We start from the raw sequence: 21,312 nt of genomic DNA, 5'->3' as shown, positions 1-21,312 counted from the left end.
TTCCGTATTGACAGATCGTTTTAGAACTTACCACAAAAAAAAAAAAAAGATCGTTTTAGAGAGGACCTCATGAAAGCACTTAACCTTATATCAAAACGTAACCTATAAATTCTTTCCTCTTTTCTTACTATTTATTTTCTTCCCTTCCACAAGTGGGTTAAGAAAAATTTTAAAAAAAAACCCCCCCCCAAAAAAAAAAATTCCCTCCTTCCCAATTTTTTTTTCTCTCCCCCCCTCCCCTTTTTATTTTATTTTATTCTTTTTATTTGTTCGGTTTCTGTTTTTTCTAAGCAGTTCCATTTAAAAGACTTTTTTTTTTTTTTTTTGGGTAAATTCATTTAGAAGACATGGCGGACTTAGAAGTCATGGTAGCAACTATTGATTTATTCTACCAAAAAAAAAAACTATTGATTTATAAAAATTCTATCTTCAGATCGTTTTAGAACTTACCACAAATTTATTTTTTAAAAAAACATATTGTTTTATCCACTTTTTAATTTTATTGAATTTTCAAAATTAATTTATTGCAAAAATTCTTTCTTTTGGTGATTTATTTTTTCCCTTAATATCGTAACACCTCCCCTGGGAGTTTAGAAAATTTTCTTTTTAAACAAAATTTGAGAAATTAACAAAAAAGGAAATTTCCAAACTTGAGTTGAATTCATCTTCCCTCCTCTTCGGTTTCTATTTTAATTTTATTCAATTATTATTTCTTTAGAAAGCATTATGATTATTTTTTCTCTACAATTAAATAAGGTTGACAAAAGGGAAATAAGTAAAGAAAAAGGGTATTTTGGGATTTTTAACAAATATGAAGATGCCACATCATCAGTAAACTAACGGAACTTAACAGTAGGGGGCATTAGTAATTATAGACAAAGTTAAAGGTTGGATTAGTAATTTTACAAAATACAGAGGATGCATTAGTAATAAAATCAAAGTACAGGGGGGCAATAGTAATTATCCCTTGATTTTATATTGTGAAGTGTATGTGTCATTATTTTATGTAATGTTGCTTTAATTTACCAATATTTTGTCATAAATAAAACCATTATCAATAATCTATCTATTTTTTTTCAAATATGTATAGCCGCACAAAAAATATGTGGGCATATGCCTTATATAATAAAATAATTCAGATGTGGGTCTTATAAGGGCCCACACAATATATGTGACGAAAAAACATCAAATGCTTCTCCAACAAAAAGGTGAACTAGACTTTCATTCTTCAACCCCCTCAATGTTGATTCGTAGTTCCGCCATTGAGAGAAGCAACCAATAGTGTGTGATAGTTGGTATTATAAAGAAAATAAGATCTATAATGGGGGTATTTGATCGTTAAGCATTAATTAATACATAGTTTTAATATAAGAGATTTTACGTGTGGATTCCCTTAGTGGACCATAAAATAATGTTGGGTCCCCTAAGTACAATATATTACTTGTGGGTCCCAACAAGACTAACAATATTGCCATTAAGTGTATTTAAATTTCAAACTTGGAAGGACCAAAATACCCTTAGATGATTTAATATAACATGTTATGACTAAAATACCCTCTAACTATTTACAATATATATTTTTTTAAATTATATATTAATTAATATTTTTTGGTAGATATATTAATTAAATAAATTTTTTTGTCATTAAGCATTAATTAATATGTAGTTTAAAAAAATATAAATTGTGAATAGTCATATGGCATTTTAGTCATAACACATTGTATTAAATAACCTAGAGGGTATTTTAGTTCCTCTAAGTTTGAAATTTGAATACACTTAACAGTAGCTAACAATGTTAGTCTGGTTGGGACCCACACGTAATATATTGCACTAAGAGGATCCAATGTTAGTTTATAGTTTACTAAGGATCGAGACCCACATGTAATATATATATATTGTGAATGAGTAAAGGGTATTTTAGTCATAACACATTATATTAAACAACCATGGAGACCCAGAAAAGTATTATCTATCTTTTTTGTGCCACCGGATGAGTGCGAATCCAAGACCTCCTCATGAGAATTTGGGCTTTTAACCACTCAACTAACCCACAATTCGCGAAAAGTATTATCTATCATTTGTACGCAAAAGAAAAAATGTTAAGAATCCCAATAAAAAAGAATAAAGATGAAATATATGCCCTATTGTCCACGTTCAAAATCTTAATTTAACCAGAAAGAAAAATTATACAGCAAGTTTGACATGCAGTGTAACTAATTATTTAGTTATACGCCATCTATTTTAGAGCAAACAATTGAACAATGAATATTTAATAAATCCAGTGATTCGATCAACTGCTTGATTTAAGGGAATATATAACATGACTCTTATTTTTTTTTCCGTTGAGATAGGGAATATAACATGACAGTATATTAAAAATAATATTTCTTTATATTTTAAAGTTGAAAGCAATGAGTTGGCCAAAAGAATAAATACCTAAAAATTATACAATTTCACCCATTTTTATCATGGAGGTCGATGTTGTTCTAATAATTATTTGTAATCATGTTAATGCTGGGTTGGTAGGGTAGTAAGATTCATATTTCTCAATAGAAAGGTCATGGGTTCAACCCTTACAGAGAGAGGAGGTAATTGTCATTTATTCTAAATAAAATTACCGAAAAATCAAACAAGCTTCTAATTAGGAATTAGGATTTTGGCCCTTTGGGTTAACTTTATCTTAACCATAAGCTAAATCAATCAAAACAATGAGCCCAAATTGCATAATTCTACAACGTTGTTTTGTTGTCAAGAAAATGCAAATAGTTTGATATGAAGTAAAATTTTATTTTTTCAGGATAAATAATTTAACTGAATATTTTTTTTAAGTAGAATAATTTTCACTTTTCAAATGAAAATTTAACTTGAACTTACTTATAAAAAACACAAGTTAAAAAAACTCTGGAAATCTTGACACTCAAATCTCAATCTCAGTCTTCAATGAGTGCATTCGTAGTCAAAAAACCAACCTATTGGCATCTCTCCCTTACGGTTACACTTCGCAAGCCTAAACTTACAAACATCAGAGGATTAGAGCATCCATGCATTTGTACATGATGAGCAAATGACCATGAACATGAATGTTTGTGGTGCTATTATCAATATATATGCAAAAGTGTATATATATTGATAAAGGCATGTGATGTTTCTAATGCAATACACTATGCTAGAAATTATGTGTTGGGGAATATAGAATACTATAATCACAGTACTCATAATAAAAAAGATTAATCTATAGATTTAAAATTAAGAAAATGGATAATTACGATTGTCCTTCATTACTATAACTTAATTAATACTTTTTCTCCTAAACTTTATGAAATTATTAATCCAATCTTAAACTTTATTTGTAATTACTGGTGCTCCTACTGTTAAATTCTGTTTTTTTAAGTGATAATATGGCTTTATTTATTTAAAAATTCAAAAATAATTCTAAGGTTTTATTCTATTTATTTATACTTTATATTAAATTACATTAATTTTACATTAATTTTACAGCCAACCAAACATCTTGGTAAAATAAATTTCACCTTACTCCATTTGCAGCCAAATGATACCAGAGAGAAAAAGAATTCACTTCCCCTTCACTTTCCGTTGCAACCAAACATACTCTACAGCAATGAGGCCGGGTTTTGGCTTGTGATTGACCAGGCCTCAACCGAACCGTAATGTCATTTGCTGACCAAAAAGCGAAGACCAGAAACAGGTCACGAATGACAATCACCAAAGCAAAGACCAACTTAAGATAAAATGGTTTTATAACGAGAAATCCATTCTCTGATTCGCTCATGTTCGTATGAGCCGTTCCTTTGGTAAATCTTAATTAAGAACAGCGAGTGAGATCAGGGTCTCTCTCTCTTCCTTCGCGCGCTTGAAGCTTGAGGCGTCACCAACGCGGAAGAACGAAGGCAAGAAGAACTTCAGGAGGAAGAAGAGAAAACGAAGCAGACAAGCAAGAAATAAGGGCCTTTGCAGTTTCTACTGGTCAGATCAGACAGCCTAGCGATGCTTTCCACCGTCAGATCCTTCTCTCTCTTATTAGCTTTCGTTCTCGTCGTCTCTCCGGCTTTTGCTTCCGATTCTGATCACAAGGTAATGTAACACTTAAACTCAAGTTCACATTTAACCCCAATTAGCTGATTCGCCGAGGCAATTCCCTTCGTGGGTCGTTGATCTTTTTGTCTGATTTGGTATTTCTGCAACTGGGTTTTTCCCATTTAGATCTGGAGTGTCATTTTTGTGCGGAGTATTGAATTTGTCATCTCTTTGGTATACTCTAGGCGTTCCTGTTTTGTGTGACTGATTACGAACTATTGTAGGTGTTTATCGTTCGTTCATTAGTTAAAAATTGCGGCTTCATGGGTTTGGAGACACTCTTGGTGTTTGGTGCTTCTGATTCAGGTCTTTGTGTTAGTTACCTCTATTGAGGTCTCACTTTGAGGATTCATTTAAGTGAAGTCATTTGTTTATGGAATGGAGACTATCACTGTTGAGCTTAGATCTGGAAGACGCGTTTGTTGTCTTCCTATTTTACTTTGGATCTCTGATTGGACAGGAAGAATTTCACGTATTATTTCATAGTTTGGGATCTTTGGTGTGATCCACTGTCCACGTTCCATCGTTTGATTGACTTTGACTGGGGTGGGATTCATTATCTAAAGATCCTTGTGTGAATTTCATGCTGCTTATTTGATAACGACTATTTTGTAGCTCATAAAAAATAATATGTGACTTTTCTTTCTGGGGATAATCTATCTGTTTTGCTTTGGAAAAGACATTCCTTTTCTTGGTGTGCGTCGTATACAGGTTAGCTGGGTTTGATGCATTGTCTTTGCTTTCGGTTTAGCACCATATTTGACTGTTTTACTCTGGGGTTGATAATCTATTTCAACTGAAGCTTTCAAAAATCCTACTACAATTTAGGAGCAAGGTTACAAGTTTTAAGTGCTGGGATTCACAATCTGTCAATCCCATTAATATGCTTAGTGCAATCTAAGGTTCATTTTTTATCGTTAATTTTGGCCTGGAAGGGTGGTGGGATGGGGTGCGGTGATGCAGTCACGTTAGACGTTAATCTCATGTTAATCCCATATGGAGGCTTTTTCATAAGCTTGGGAGGTCCATTTGGTGCTACTGGCAGTTCAATGGGCTGAAATTGACTTTTGGGTAGTTATAGATTTGCCTTTATTTTTTTTTGTTGGATTTAATTGTAATGGACCTTATATATATATGGGGGGATGTGGTTGGAGGCTTGGAGCACAATATTTATTGTTAACTTGAGTGTTTTGTGTAATCAAGGGTAGAGTTTTTAGTTCTGAGCTGGTTTCATCTGTGGCTGAAACCGAGATATCCCAGGATTCAACTGAATGTTGGGATTTTTCTGGGATAAATCAAAGCTAAGTTTTGAGGCCCATGAAATGGGTATCTGGTAAGTTTTTTTTTTTTGTTCTGCCATTATATTTAATCATTTTACAAATATTTTATGGATTAGTTTGACTAAAAGTTCACTAACATTTGGACCCAAGTTTGCTAGTGTATGCTGCATGTTGCTGTACACTAACCCCTTATAAACTCTCATTACATATAACTTAGTTACTACAAATTGTATATATGCAATTAAAACGATAAGACATATATTAGGTTAGGGAAGCACAAGTATACAACACTCAATACATATATTTTCTTGGCCTTGTATAATCTATCATTCTAACACCAGTAAAGATATGGTGATGCCTCTCCTTATGCAGCTCATATGTATCACGTGACATTTTCTGCCAAACATTATCTGTGTTAATCTTCCCAGAATTTTGATTTGTGGAAAAAGCCATCACTCAAATCCAAGCTGTTTGGGAAAAAATGAACTGCAAGATTTTGTGAAATCAAGTGATCTGGGAGAGTGGGTGCGTCTGGGGGCGGGGGGAGTGGAGTGGAGGGAGGACGTTGGGAAAGGAAATTAAGGCACCATTACCTGAAGTGATTGATTTTTTATTCATAGATGAGGTGCAAAGTGAACATTTCGCTTCAGGATTTATGGTAGAGATGCTACCAAAGACCAATGAAACCATATTGAATTGGAAGTAGGTATCTTTGTTAAATTTCCAATTTTTCTTGTATCTTTTGGTACTTATTCCAAGCTGTTTGATTCTTTGGAATACATTATCATAGTTGGTTGACAGTGGTTAATAGTTTGATTTGGTGTTCCCAATCATGAAGCAAATATATCTAGATAAAAGCCCTTGCGTCGACAATGGACTTCTGTTTTGAAAGGTTTGCCACCTGATGGGTCTATAAAGCTGGTTGAATTGACACCCTCAATGCAGCTACAGCATGACTTGAAAGGGGACAAAATACTAAAATTTCGTAGGCTCTAAAGTAGAAAACTAATATATTTTCAGAGGATTTCATGAACATACACATCATAAAGACTTCAATCAGAAAATCCATGAGTTTCCAGAGTTTTATTATGGGCTGAAGCGTGATGTACATCATAAAAAGCTCATTCCTCAACTCCGCAAAACTTAGGGATGAGGGGAACTTGATGCAGTTGCATTAGACGTTAATACCATATGAGGCCTATGGGCAACTAGGATGTCCAGAAGGAGTTTGTTGTGGTCCACTTGGCTGAAATTTACTTTTGTTTAGTTATATTGTTGGTCGGATCTCTTAATTTTGTGTTTCATTGTAATCGGTTTAGTTTTTAAGCCCGTAAACTGGGAACTAAGTACATAGGATTAACAGTTAAGTATTTGAGTTAGATTAGAACACTAGATTGTTTTGAGTTTGTGAATGTACTTGGGAGTCGTTTTATGCATCAATTTAGAAAGTTGTTTCATGTGTAATATGACCCTCATCAATTTGGGATGATGCAAGTAGTAGAATCTGAGGTCTCTAAAGGAGTTTGGTGCTGTTAGCAGTACATACACATTGGTATTTTATACCTGATTATTTCTCTTTTCTTTTCTTCCTCCTGAGAAGATGATCATCTTTTTCCCTCACTGTGGGACTATGCTCAAATGCTTTTGAGCATGTTATCCCCTTGAAAATGCTTTTTGTGCTCTATAATGCCAAATTGAATACTTATGTTTTAGCTTGGCATGTTATAAGCTTATAAAATGGTATACAGTATACCATTGGTTGCTGAGGTCTGACTTGGAACAAAGTTCGCTTTTCCTTCAGTTGTCTCCAATGGTTTATGTTGCTTGGTTATGGAATTTCTACTAATTTGTCATGACATTACCTTTTTAGGCACTGAGTTGATCTTGAAATAACTTGAGCAAAATTCTAGGTCTGTAACTGTCCTGGTTTCAATATTCTGCTGGCAGAAGGGATATGAATGCCACAGTAAATCTAGTTCCCATTTCTAGAATTACAATGCTTCAGACTCGTTCAAAGTAAATAGGGTTGGCTGCATTGATCCATGAACTCCAGCAGGCATTGGTTTTTCCATTGTCATGGTGTATTCAGAGTCTTTGAGTTTTCTTGCAGCTTTTTAATTCATTTTGTGCTGGATTTTTCTGACAAGTTTTGGATTCTGCCTGTAGTATCAACTAGAAGACCCGGTGACCCTTTGGGTAAACAAGGTTGGACCCTACAATAATCCACAAGAAACATACAACTACAATAGCCTTCCATTTTGCCAGCCAGTTGGCAATGCTGCTCATAAATGGGGTGGACTTGGTGAGGTTCTTGGTGGAAACGAGCTTATCGACAGTCAGATTGAAATAAAGTTTCAGAGTATGTAATGTCTTGTCTTTTGTGGTTATTTTCGTTCTGGATGTTGGTTGAAAAAATCAAAGCAGAAAGTCATCTTGCAATTTGTTCTGGCAGAAAATGTGGATAAGGCTTCCATATGTGAACTTGAACTTGATGCAGCAAAGGTTAAACAATTCAAGGATGCAATTGAAAATACTTATTGGTTTGAATTCTTCATGGGTAATGTTACTTCTAACAATGAGACTCCAATTTAACGATGTTTAAGTTCAGTATGTCTGAGTGTAATGGTTTCTGGTTTTCTTTTTTGGGGCTTTATGTTTCTTGGTTGTTGGACTGTCATTATATGCTACTGGAACGTGACAAATCCGATTCCAGATGATCTACCTTTGTGGGGTATGCACTCTTCTCACTTTGTTCAGATTTTATGTCCTAAATGATTGTTGAAACTGGATATCATTGACCTGTTTAACCATATTCTTTATGATCAGGTTTTGTTGGTGAGCTCCATCCTGACAGAAACAGTGATAACAAACATTTGCTTTATACACACAAGAGTATTTTTGTCAAGTACAATGGAGATCAGGTCTGTGACTTACATATCTGTGTTCGTAATATATTGAATCACTTCATTCAGATTTTAAGTCCTACATGATTGTTTGAATTTTTTTTTCCATTCTTGCAGATTATTCATGTTAATCTCACTCAGGACAACCCTAGACCTTTGGAAGTGGGGAAGGTACTGGATATGACGTATTCTGTCAAATGGATTTCAACAAATGTCACTTTTGCACGGCGTTTTGATATTTATCTGGACTATCCTTTCTTTGAGCACCAGGTGAATAATCATCCATTTATTGATTTTCTAATTTGATACCAGTACTGGAAGTTTACTGATATTTAAATTGCTGCTTTTGGTCTCTTTTTTCTCTCTTAAATTGCCAGAGCAAGGAAGGGGGGGGGGGAATTGGGAGGGCAGGATATTGCTGGTTACTTATTATTGTCTTTGCCTTTAAATTAGGATTTGATTATTTAAAAGCTTGATTTTGTTCTTTGGTGTGCAGATTCATTGGTTCTCTATTTTCAATTCTTTTATGATGGTTATCTTCCTTACTGGCTTGGTCTCAATGATTTTAATGCGAACTCTGAGAAATGATTATGCAAAATATGCACGGGAAGATGATGATCTAGAGACTTTGGTGATAATATCTTAACTTTGCTTGCCCTCTTTTTATCCCCTATTTTTTTCAGTACTGGTTTTACGGCAATCATTTTTCTTCTTTCTTCCCTCTTTCCAACTTGGATGGGTTTTAGCTGCTAGTTCTTAGTTGATGCCAATAGCCCAAGAATTAAAAATTTTCCTCTCCAAACGTTTCATGACCAGGAAAGGGATGTGAGTGAGGAATCTGGTTGGAAACTTGTCCATGGTGATGTTTTCCGGCCTTCCCGCAATTTGGTTCTACTTTCTGCTCTTGTTGGCACAGGTGCTCAACTTGCGATGCTTGTTCTCCTTGTTATCCTATTGGCTATCATTGGAATGTTGTATGTCGGGTACGTTTCATTTCTGACCCTGATGACTATACCCCTATCTTGTTTAATGGTTACTTTATGTTCTATTAAGAATTTCATGTCTTCATTTTGTGCATTATACTTCTCTATTCCCTCTGCTCTGGCCAACCCTGATGCTGCATGTAAACCAGGTTGTACTGTATATTTGCAAGTATCAAGCCTTTGAGACTTCCTGGCCTATGTTGGTTACCTGGCCCTGGCAAGCTGGTCTCCCAAAATGGTGTTCTGTTAACCAGCAAGGCTTTTTGGCTATTTTTTTAATTTTTAAATTATGTCTATTACTAAATCTGTTGATTAGGTAGGCCCCAAGGAGAGCTGAATTTGGAAAAGCCTAACATTTAAAACTGTCATTCTTTTTAATTTTTTATGATTTCCCTTGTAGTGTTGGTTATTACAGTCATTGTCCCTTATGCCGCTGTATCTTATATTTTCAGGAATAAAAAGATATTTTTAGTGGAATTAGTACTTTGAGCATGGAGACATTTTTTTACTTTGTATACATTGACTATAGCAAATTAGACTTTGGTTATGTTCAGAGTGGATGTTGGCTTAGGTCAGGTTTTTCAGTCACTGTTCCCTTTATACTTCTTTTAGTTACTTTTTTTTTGGGGTCACTTTTCTTGGGGTTGGAGTCGGAAAGAATTGAAGTGTCAAACTGGTTAGGATCCTTATTTGTTTATTATGGTGGCTATTCTATTGATCTAGTTGATACTTTCATTGTCCCAGCCATTTCAAAGTCTCTTTCTTCCTTTTAAATAATTTTATGTTGCCAATCTTATTGTCCTTGTTTTGTCTTATAATTTCTTCTATGGTTATATGTCTCAGACGAGGGCAAATTGTCACGACGTTTATTGTGTGCTATGCTCTTACGTCATTCATTTCGGGTTACGTGAGTGGTGGATTGTATTCACGCAGTGGTGGTATGCTTTTTCACCGATGTTCCTTTCTCTTTTCTTTTTTTCCCCCTTTTTTTGGTTGACTGGCTATTTTACTCCCACAGATGTATGGATACTTCTTTCCTGTAGCATATTTTATTTGTATAATTTTCATTGCTATCTCAAAATTGAGCAATCTAGAACTAATTTATGTTTTTTTACAATTTTTCAGGTAAAAACTGGATAAAATCGATGATCCTCACAGCATCTCTTTTCCCCTTTATGTGTTTTGGCATTGGCTTCATCCTAAACACAATTGCTATATTCTATGGTTCACTAGCTGCCATTCCCTTTGGGACAATGGTGGTTGTGTTTGTCATTTGGGCTTTCATCTCCTTCCCTCTAGCACTTCTTGGGACAGTCGTAGGAAGAAATTGGAGTGGTGCACCGAACAATCCTTGTCGTGTCAAGACTATTCCTCGTCCCATCCCTGAGAAGAAATGGTATCTCACACCTTCAGTTGTATCTATGATGGGAGGATTGCTTCCATTCGGCAGCATCTTCATTGAAATGTACTTTGTCTTCACATCCTTCTGGAATTATAAGGTAAATGTTACTGCATTTTACTTAGATGAGTTTGATGGAATATACTTGGAGCCATTGTCAAGACTATGTATTTTACATACTGTTTTAATTTAATTTTCCCTGATATTTCCCCCCTCATTTGAGATGATATATCACTGATACCTTGTTTTCCTTTGCATTATATATTCTTTTCTGAAAAATACTAAAAAGGAGTGCACCCAGTGCATGCTTGTTTTCTCGAATTACTATGAGACTCTACACTAGTTGATCACAGTGGAGCAACCTTTACCATTGCAATAAGGCCTACACTCTCTAAAAAGATAGTGCTTGGTGAAATTATTTTAATTTATTGTATGTTTGTTGTTGGGAAACATTGTGATGTGAATCTAATTCTAGGGTTAGGGTTTCTAGACAAGATTCCCTAGAATTAAGGATCCACCCAGATTCTTCCAGCAAATAAATTAAAAATACTATGTAATGCTTACAAGTAACCGAGCAGGTTCTTGGAATCTCTTAGGAGGGATAAGGAGTGACAAGGGTTAATCCTAAATCATGTGGGAAAGCTTTTTGAAGAAATGGGAAAAATTAGGGTTTTGTCAAAACTCAGGATGGGATAGTTTACTGGCAGGGAGAGTGGGGATGGGGAGGGTCGTAGGGGTGAGGACAGGGGCTAAAGGGGTGCTGCAGGGGTGGGAGGGCTGCTTCTGTGTTGTAGCAGCAAGGGCGATGGGGGGTACAGGTGTGTGCAGAACAGGGGAAGGGCATGGGTGGGGTTAGAATTGTCGTGGGGATGAGGGGGAGGGGCTGCCTAGGGCTGCGATGGGGTTGGGAGGGGATGGGGGTGGGGTGGGTGGCTGTACTTACTTGATTCTTGACTGCTGTTTTTTTTGGGATGACTAAAAAATTAAAATAAAACGACGTGAACAAGTACAAAGAGGGGGAGGGGCTAGCCTTCAAGAGGGAGGCCGGAGAGTGGAAGCAAGATCCTAGGAGACAACAATGAACTTGTTCCTTGGGGTATTAACAACCAGGGGATGGAGAAAATAGTGGAGCCTAGTAGAAACATCAAAGCAAATGGCATTCTAAATCGTGTCTAGGGATCGAAATTTGGAAGTCCATCCCCTAAGGTTGCGCTCCCACCCTAGGTGATGGATAGTGGCACTAAAGACCAGCTTAGTGACCCGGTCACAAATAATAGAGCCCATGAAATTTCTAAAAATTCAAGGCCAATCTCGAGTGAAACCAAGGAGTGTCTCGAACTGGACCTAATGGAGGCTAGGGCTTTTCCCCAAGGAGGCGGGAGAAGGGGCAGGTGAAAAAGATGTGCTCAAGGGCCTTTGAACCATTCCAGCAAAGGATACAGTTAGGGTTCATTGTGATGTGATGGCTAATAAGAAAAGCTTGGGTAGGGAGGCTAAGATTCTTGACTGCTGTTGCCATTAATGATTGCTGAAAGTTTTGAAGACTGTAGAGAATTGGAAGACTTGAAGTAGCTTGAAGAAGGATGCTGAATACTGAAGAAGAACTTACTAAAAATCTGCCGAGGCTCCCTCAACAGGAACCCGGGTCCACAACAACAACAACAACAACAACAACAACAACAACAACAACAACAACAACAATAAGCCTTGTCCCAACTAAATGGGGTCAGTTACATGGATTCTTGCCCTCCAATCAGTTATGTTCGAGGCCATGCTAGATACAAGGCCTAAGCTATACATATCCTTTCTCACTAGTTCTCCTAAGGTTATCTTAGGTCTACCCCTAGCTCTTCTAGTTCCTTCAATATGGATTATATCACTTCTCCGTACAGGGGCATTTATAGGTCTCTGTTGAACGTGGCTGTGCCACCTCAAACTACTTTCTCGAAGCTTATCACTTATGGGAGCAACTCCCAGACCAACTCTAATATGATAATTTATTATCTTGTCCATCCTAGTTTTGCAACTCATCCATCTTAGCATCTTCATTTCTGCTACACTGAGTTTATCTATATGATTCTTTTTAACAGCCCAACACTCTGTACCGTACATCATAGCTGGTTGAACAATGGTCCTATAAAATTTTATTTTAAGCTTTAATGGAATATGCCGATCACATAAGACCCCGGACGCACCTCTCCACTTCATCCACCCTATTTTAATTCTTTGGGAAACCTCATCCTCTAAATCACCTCTTTTACTTATGATTGAACCTAGGTACCTAAAAAAATCACGCTGAGGAATCTCTTTATCGTCAAGTATCACCACCTCATTATCTGCCCGATCATGAATAAAGTTATAAACTAGATATTCTGTCTTCGATCTACTAAGTTTAAAGCCTTTTGATTCCAAAGCTACTCTTCATGATTCTAATTTGGTATTAATCCCCACTTGGGTCTCATTAATCAACACAATATCATCCGCAAAAAGCATACACCAGGGGACCTCATTTGAATGTCTTTGGTTAATTCATCAATTATCAGTGCAAATAGATATGGGCTTAAACTTGACATTTGATGTAGCCCAACTGTTATCGGGAATTCATTACTTTGTCCCCCCATTGTTCTAACACTAGTCACCGAACCATCATACAAAGAGATTAATTAATTTTCATTCAATAATCCGACTTGAAGAATTACAAAGAAACAATAGGCTATTTATAACCTATTAAAAGAACTAGACTCTAAGTGGGATTCCTTTAGGCACATGCTGAAAATAAAGAGTAAATAACTTAAAACTCTATCTAAGGAAGTTCAATTGAAAAATAACTCCTTAGGACACTCAACTACTAACTACTACCTCAATCACTTATAAAGATAAACTCCATTAAAACACAAACTCCTTAAGATGGGAACCCTTATTGTAGAGAGAGTCTTATCTTGTCTACAACTTTTCCAACTCAAATTAAGAAGTAAAATGCAAGTTGGACTGTAGGACTAAATTTGGAATTAATTCCAGCAATAAAAGAGGGCTGAAAAAGCCCTAAATACCCTCCTCCTAGGGGGTTCAGCAACCTATAGAGGCTTCTTGGAGCCATCTAAAGAGTCACACATAGGGCTTCGGCCAGGGGTCAAACTCGTGGTCACATCATAGTGTATGTTATATATTCAAAGATGGTGCCATGTTTTGTGACATAAAAGATTCAGAAAGGTAATCCTTAGATTTATTGAGTCATAGAGTATTATAATTCGTTAGTATAAAAATTTATATGGCAATAAATATAATTCTTTATTGTGTACCATTTAAAAAAAAAAAACCTTATTGGAATTTGGAAACGAAGGAAAGCAAAAGTTTGCTGTCAGTTGGGTTTATCCTGGCTGTGAAGTTTGGTAGTGGCTATATGTTGAATTTCATACACATACGTAAATGTTTCAGCATCTGTCCCTGTATTTCCATCTTGGTGTATCCTAACCCTGAAGTTTGGTGTATTCGCTACATGCTGAATTTCATACACATACCTACATGTTTCAGCACATGTCCCCTGTATTTTCATCTTTCTAGTCTTTTAGATAAGTTCCATATTTTCAACTGGATTTTCGTAGTTATAGTTTGCCACTTGCCACATCTGCTTGGATGGATGCATGGCACATGAGCAGCAGACTCTGTGCCTGTCCAGAAAATTTCATGTTTGACCTGTGACATTGATGACATTTTGTGTTGTCCACTGATTCTAAAATTGATGTCCATCCAGGAAAACCGCTCCCAAAATGGAATTGAGGGGGGGGGGGGGAGAGAAATTCCCCATCATGGTGTCCTGGTTTATAACAATATTATAGAGGTTAAATAATTTGGAAAATGATGTACTTAAAACCTTTTGATCTTTTCCATACTAGAAGTGTCAAGAATGTAAATTTTGTTGTTCTAGATTCTAGTAATAATTTTACTTTTTAATGGTGCTGACCTTGCATGTCTACTTTGCTGCTTCCTTGACAGGTGTACTATGTCTATGGCTTTATGTTGCTGGTCTTCCTGATTCTCATTATTGTTACTGTTTGTGTCACAATTGTGGGGACATATTTCTTGCTAAATGCTGAGAATTATCACTGGCAGTGGACCTCATTCTTCTCAGCTGCATCAACTGCGGTCTATGTGTTCCTTTACTCTATATATTACTTCTATGTGAAGACTAAGATGTCAGGGTTCTTCCAAACTAGCTTCTACTTTGGATATACTCTGATGTTTTGTCTCGGTTTGGGAATTCTCTGTGGTAAGTTTACGCTTCATATTTATGTTTGGTACTATGTAAAGTCTCTGGTTGGCTGCTTCTTTTCTAGATCAATGTTAGACGGAAACTCTTATCTGGGCATTAGGTTCTCATAATTACAGAGAATTCCAATTGGTTGGTGCATTTTGAAAACTCATCTTTGTTTGATGCATGTGGTTTCTAGAAAACTTGGTGCTCTTCTGTGCATTATGATGCTCTGCTCGGTTCCTACCAGTTAGATGGTTCTGGTTCTCATATTACCTGTTTTGCTGTTCCTTGCTTCTGATTCATCAATGCTGTTCTGAAATGCAGGGGCTGTGGGTTACCTTGGCTCTACTCTCTTCGTAAGGAGGATTTACAGGAACATCAAGTGTGACTAGTGATGCTTCAAGGACAAATAGGCCTGTTAGTAATCTTTAGAGTCTCATTCACTGAGGCACAATTATTGAAGTGGAAGCACTGTCACTTGCTCCCAGCGATGTTTACAGATGGAAATCAGAGAGTCAGAAGGATGTGTCTCTTTTTGTCTCAGGACTTGGGGAAAGGCTTTGCATTTTCTTTCCCTTCTCCGGCTGTAATTGAGAAAGCCTTTAATTCAAGAGTACAGGGATTGTGTCATATTTTAGAAGTTAGAACAATCAACTCCACAATATTAATCTTTTCTTTAAATTTTATTTACCTATGCCATTGCACTGATCTCAAATTCTCCGTTTTTCCACACAAATGAAATCCCTTCTAATGTTGGCCCAAAAACAGAAAAAAAAAAAAAAAAAAAGAAATCCTTCTAATGGTCATCTCAAAGTTAGATGCCCTGAATTAATACAAGCAAATCAGTCTTATGTTCCATATGTTTGCTTCCATTTGAGTATCTGCATGGAGATGCTCTTGAGTCTGAAATTGTGGTATGAACAAAGGATCTGTCACAGCTGATATGTTGGAAAGTTTCTGTTTGGTTTGGAACATGTTGAAAGAGATTTATGATTTTGTCTGTGCCTCGCATGGTTTAGTGGAGAACCTTCTCTGTGGCCATACTTGGTTTTTTGAGAACACTGAGTGATGGATATGGTTCAGAATGAAAATTTTCGTGGTTCAGAATTGTGGGCAAATCGGCACTATGTTCATATAGATAATTTTGTGTGCCACAGTCTATAGTACGATGTTGAGGTTGATGGATGACAAGATTATGATAGAGAGAATTAATTCAGGTTGAACGAATTGGGTTTGGGTCCACTTCATGATGTAAAAGCTACATCCAAGAGTCTCCTTTAGGTGCCTTGGTGTCCACCTCAAGCCGTCCACTGTAAAAAGACATTTTAATTCTACTAAGAACAAACTCCTCCCTTTTCTCTTTCTATTTATTTCTTGTGGTTGAGCAACCCTTGGGTTCTCTTTCATGGGGAGATAACTGAAAAAAATAACTCAACTAGCCTTCTATTTTTTATTTATTTTTGTTGCCAATCCCGGTTTTCAAGGCTTTGCCCTGATTAATTCGGTGTTCGACCCGGATTGCACACTTGGCTGTGGTGGGTGGGAGTCTACACCTCACCCAAGCCGTCGGGGACTCACTGCACTGCATAGAGAATTTTTTACCTCCCTTTGCTCCTACTACTTTACCACTTGGAACCCATCCTTTTCTCTTTCACAGTAACATAAAAAATAACTCAGCTAGCCTCTTTTATATTGAAGTCAAAATTATACTTACAATTCGTTTTTGGTTGCCTCTTTTCTGAACCCATCTGGATTCTTGCATTCACCTGCTGCTCCATCAATATGTCTTCAGCCCTTTGCATCTGAGACCTCAATAGCCTCCACTTTTAGCGGATCTTCGAACACTAAACACTGTGGGAAGTTCTCCCATAGTGTTTCCCATATTTGAATGAAGTGTAACATTCACAAATGGACTCATAATCTAGATCCCCAGATTAGATAAGGAGAAAGCCATTTGTAAGAATGTAACCTCCAATTTCTTCCTCTTGGCTTCCAAACTTCTTGTAGGTAATCCAATATTGATGAACATGCACATTATCATAACCTGAGATTCGGATACTTCTCATTTGCACATCTCAAGCCTATTTAGCTAGGGTAAACCCTTTTGCTTTCCTCCCCTCTCTCTTGTAAGTTGTTTCACTTCAAAATGTTTTAATATATTTATTTATTCACCCAAAAAGGAAAAAGGAAATGCATATAGTTGGCTATTATATGGGTCATACCCTAGTTAGGTACATAACATGCACAACCTTTAAATGTGACCATGAGAGGCATATCTTTTTATCTTATTCCTTTTTGGGTGGAGCGTTGGGTTAGGAGAAAGAAATCTTGCCAAGCACCATATGACCCATCCATGTTATTTTCTTTTTCTATCTTTATCTTGTTGGCACAAACACACACATCTAATTTATTGCATTAAATTTAATGAGCACAGGTAGCAATTATTGACAGGAGTTTATGGATGTGCTTGAAATATAATGGTGATAGCCTTTTATCTTTTATGTAAAGATAGGAAATCTAAAAAGATCTTTGTCTCTCAACATGTTTCCTCTTTTCCTTCCCTTGGGCTTTGGACCCTGATGATAACCACACCAGTACACCCCCCCCCCACCCCCAAAAAAAAATAAAAAAATCTCTCTATTCCAAGAACTAGTCCTCCAAGGAGAGGATCCATAAGAGAAGGGATTCTCTTGATAACTATTGAGTTCTTCTTCGTATTGTAGTCTAATGGTGCTTAAGCTTTGCCAACATGTTGTCAATCGGGGTTACAAGTTGATAACCTAACCCTGAAACCCAATTTGAGCAGTAAAGTTAAAAATTACAAATCTCAATTCCGTAAAGTCTCCCACACTGAAGCTTCCCCACAATTAAAAAGAACTAGCTGAGAATTTTTCTTTTTGAAATATCTTCTATTGTAAAACCCTGTGCTGCTGCTGCTGTTATATTTTCTTCTTATCCATCTTGGTATGTTCACATCCCAAGCTAACATTAGTGCTTCTTTCTTTCCCTCTTTAACACCTCAAATCTTCTAAGTCACCAGTTCTGTCCATAAACTGATTGCATAACATATTTGTAATACCATCCCCATTTTCACATCCACTTATAAAGAAGAAAACAACTGAATGCATTATATATAGAAGAATTCAAATTACAACATGAACAAAGAACCTCTTGACAAACCAAGAGCCAGTAAGTCTTCCCCGTAAATCATACTTGATTCTCCAGCATTGGACCCTGCAGAAGATTTCTTCATACTAGGAGTCTGACCTCAGTGTAGTGGTCCCCAAGACCATGGAAATGTCATGGCTTAGGAATTTTCTTTGTGGTGCATTTGTCATTTGATCTGGTCTGAAGTTTACCTATTTCAGCCATTCTTACAACCAAGAAAGTGATACCTAGTTCTGTTTATTGTTCATGATTTCTTTGGATAGTTCATGGTACCAACATCACAACCTACTGTCCAAAAGAAGTGCATTGCATACTTTGATCGAGTATCGTTAGAAGAATGTTGCTATATTGGCATGTCACTGCCATTCAGTGTTTTTCGCTTGTACCTGTTTGGATCTGTTGAGTTTTATCAACTTGCTATAAAATTATGGCAGTAAAGCCTGTATAAATAATTTCTCAGAAGAAGTTACTTGTTTTTGCTTGAACATTTTGTAAGGATCCATTACACATCAGTATTTATCAATTCTTTTATTGAGAAAAAAATGTAAAAAAGACATACCGGTTGGACGAGGCTCCCACCACTGCGGATTCTGGTGAGGGGCAGATACTATGGAGCCTTAACCCCACTCCACGGAAAGGCTGTTCCCCGAATTGAACCTGTGACCACCAGGTTGCAATGGAACAACTTTACCATTGTAGAGAGGCTGGCCCTCTGATTGAGAAAATAATGTTGGTAGATTAGTAAGATTGCTCCATTACAGCATACTTCTGTTCTCTTAACTTCATGCAGGGCTAAATTATGTAACAATCCAAAGAAAAGGCAAAAAATAAAAAAAAACCTCAACAAACAACAGATAACTACTCATGCACAAGTTAAGCAATGCTCAAGTTATTAATTACTTAATCAACATTGGAAGAGAAGATATAGTTAGTTATTTCAGACCTGAACAGATGCAAAATATTTACATTCATAAAGGACAATAAGACCCTATTAATCAATTTAAAGAAGATACATGGGAAATAATTTACATTCATAAAGATCCAGAAATTCTAAAACTGTAGCTTCTAGAATATTAAGTTCTTAGCAGCTCTTTAACAAGTAACTTTAGCTTATCATGAACTTCGGACAAACCAATATCAACAACTGGGGAAGAATTCCATACAGATGATTGGAAGTCCCATGAAAGGACGACGGACTTGGGAAGACTTAAGTCCATTGTCTTTGAGGATTCATAATCCAGATCAGAACCTCAGACATCTGGAATAGAGTATATACAAGCACTGCTCTATGTCTCCTCTGACTACTCCCCAACAGAGCATTTGCATTGTTTCTGATGCTCAGAGAGTTCCTACCAAGTTCAGGGTTTTCAATGGATCAAAATCTGATTTTTGATAGCATCAATATCTAACGATGAATCCCATTTCACCTTTAACAGAGTTATGCAATGGGATACCTGAATCTGTTTCTGTAATTGCTTGATATATTCAACTGCTTCCTCTAACATGTCTGCAGTATTTGTTTGCTGCAAGTAACAACCCCCTAAACAATGAAATCTTGATTACAAAGCACCAACCTCAAATTTATGTCTTTGGATGATAAATTCAGATACTGAGAGAATTTTCACTAAACCCAAGTTCTAACTATATATCAGATTCAACTAGGGAAGGAAATTTACCCTGTCCATGTTGGGAACCAGTTCCTGAAGCTTCCTAATCCGGTCACTGATTTTAGTCCTACGAACCTAATCAAGGAACAAACTATCATGCAAAGAAGCAGAAACACTTATGCAAAGATTAAAAAGAGCTCAGAATTGCAAAGCTATTAACTTAATTACCCGCTCTGCGATGCTGCGAGGATGGGTAGCAAATCCACGCTTTGCTCTAACTCGGAAAGGAACAGAATCCCCCAAAAGCTTATCCATCTCTGAATCCAAGAACCCAGACCCACTACCTTGTAAATTGCCACTCTGTTCAACTTTCTACAATTTCACGGAAAAAACCCCCATCAGAATAAGCAACAAAAGCCATAGATTCATCAAAATCCGGCTCAGATTGTTACCACTTGAGGCAAAGTAGATGCCTCTTGTTCAAAATTTCTTTCTCTGGGACGCTTATTAGTTGGGATATCAGGCAACGGAGGAAACTCTTGGCTACTCATAAAGCTTGACATGAACTCATCGCATCCAATACCTGAAGGTGAATTCAACTGAGCAAGAAATTCCGCCGGTGAACTATTCTGTCTGAAGAAGCTCTGACCAGGTGTAACCATGGTTGTCTGCAAAAGATTGGGATCAGCCTCAGTAGAGCCGAAATTCCCCGAGTTTCTGAAATTGGGTATCGTTGAATTGTTCACAGGAGCTTGAGAGAGGCGTCGGGTCTGCTGAAGAAGGTCATCATCTTGAATCACAGAGTCGAACCACGTCGCCGGAGCTGACCGGAACCTAGAGAGCCTTGTGGGTTCAAACCCACCGGCGCCACCACCTCCGACGCCGCTAATTTCCATCTGCTGTTGTATCTGCATCTCTGAGGTGCAGTAACTGTTCAAATTTCCAGATATCCGAACAGAGAAACTGTAGCCTTTCTCTACTGTTTCACACTTTTCAATTCTCCTCAAAGATTAAGAAGAGCTACACAGTTTGTGCTCTCTTTACTATGAGTTGTTAAGCAGTTTATTCAATTGGGTTGGATTTCATGGAAAATCCTCTTTATGGGAGTCTAAGGTGGTCATTTTCCAAGCATGTAAAGTATTTATATGATTCGATAACACTCCTTTTTATCAAATACTTAATATTTTCCATCAGAATCACAACAATATTGTCATTTTAAATACAAGATCCTGGGTATCACTGTGATCATGAGAGATGAGAGATCGATAATTTTGGAATTTCCTGTGGGAGAACAAATTTAAAGAAACCAGAGAACACGTTAAAGCTGGCCAAATCATTGATTTCTTGAGTTTTATAAATATTTTCTAAGGTTTAATTTTCTTAATTCTGGAGAGATTAGATGAATTGGACCATATGTGAAAGAGAAAGAATACCCATAAATGGTTTTATGTCGGTTCTAAAACAGTAATATGTATTAATCAAGAATGCATCTGATAGAGACTTTTAAACTTCTCATGTTATCAGAATTCTTGTGAAAAAAAAACATTGGTGGTTGAGTGGTTCCATGAGGAGATTTTGAAGAAATTCCCAATATTTATAGTCTCTGTTGAAAAATTAGCAAAGAT

At 36.7% G+C, this 21,312-nt stretch overlaps 2 protein-coding genes across 6 annotated transcripts; one reads left to right on the top strand and one right to left on the bottom strand.

Moving 5' to 3' along the window:
• The first annotated feature begins 3,756 nt into the window (after positions 1 to 3,756).
• On the top strand, positions 3,757 to 15,772 carry LOC149018261 (transmembrane 9 superfamily member 1). Its single transcript, XM_089152567.1, has 12 exons — positions 3,757 to 4,092; positions 7,542 to 7,734; positions 7,828 to 7,932; positions 8,089 to 8,106; positions 8,202 to 8,296; positions 8,396 to 8,548; positions 8,775 to 8,909; positions 9,095 to 9,261; positions 10,105 to 10,199; positions 10,387 to 10,760; positions 14,654 to 14,927; positions 15,237 to 15,772. Exons 1-12 carry the CDS (start codon positions 4,006 to 4,008, stop codon positions 15,302 to 15,304), a joined length of 1,764 nt encoding a protein of 587 aa, XP_089008693.1. The 5' UTR covers positions 3,757 to 4,005; the 3' UTR covers positions 15,305 to 15,772.
• A 1,879-nt stretch (positions 15,773 to 17,651) lies between these two features.
• LOC149018260 (transcription factor bHLH80-like) lies at positions 17,652 to 20,944 on the bottom strand. 5 transcript variants are annotated; one of them, XR_016172908.1, is made up of 5 exons: positions 20,140 to 20,944; positions 19,916 to 20,059; positions 19,757 to 19,822; positions 18,640 to 19,603; positions 17,652 to 18,476 (listed from the first exon to the last, which is right to left on the bottom strand). XR_016172908.1 is itself a non-coding variant. In XM_089152566.1 (5 exons), the coding sequence occupies exons 1-4, from the start codon at positions 20,599 to 20,601 to the stop codon at positions 19,579 to 19,581; spliced, it is 714 nt and encodes a 237-aa protein (XP_089008692.1). In that variant the 5' UTR covers positions 20,602 to 20,943; the 3' UTR covers positions 17,652 to 19,429; positions 19,535 to 19,578. The 5 variants fall into 5 exon arrangements, 3 of the variants coding, with proteins under 3 accessions (XP_089008692.1, XP_089008691.1, XP_089008690.1); XR_016172909.1 differs by having other exon boundaries at positions 17,652 to 18,466; XM_089152566.1 differs by having other exon boundaries at positions 17,652 to 19,429; positions 19,535 to 19,620; positions 20,140 to 20,943.
• Between the last annotated feature and the right edge of the window lie 368 nt (positions 20,945 to 21,312).

This window comes from Hakea prostrata, chromosome 4, assembly GCF_041222555.1.
Source record: "Hakea prostrata isolate BN-2017 chromosome 4, UWA_Hpros_2, whole genome shotgun sequence".
Classification (NCBI taxonomy): domain Eukaryota; kingdom Viridiplantae; phylum Streptophyta; class Magnoliopsida; order Proteales; family Proteaceae; genus Hakea; species Hakea prostrata.
Note: the sequence above shows the minus strand (reverse complement) of the source record. Positions and strands in the feature narration are given on the sequence as shown.

Coding starts and splice junctions, on each gene's coding strand:
- LOC149018261 (XM_089152567.1), top strand. CDS start 4,006: ATGCTTTCCACCGTCAGATCCTTCTCTCTCTTATTAGCTTTCGTTCTC. Junction 10,200..10,386: donor ATTGTATTCACGCAGTGGTG/GTATGCTTTTTC, acceptor ACAATTTTTCAG/GTAAAAACTGGATAAAATCG. Junction 14,928..15,236: donor CGGTTTGGGAATTCTCTGTG/GTAAGTTTACGC, acceptor TCTGAAATGCAG/GGGCTGTGGGTTACCTTGGC.
- LOC149018260 (XM_089152564.1), bottom strand. CDS start 20,601: ATGCAGATACAACAGCAGATGGAAATTAGCGGCGTCGGAGGTGGTGGC. Junction 19,823..19,915: donor CTCGCAGCATCGCAGAGCGG/GTAATTAAGTTA, acceptor TTCCTTGATTAG/GTTCGTAGGACTAAAATCAG. Junction 19,604..19,756: donor TGGTTCCCAACATGGACAGG/GTAAATTTCCTT, acceptor TGTTACTTGCAG/CAAACAAATACTGCAGACAT.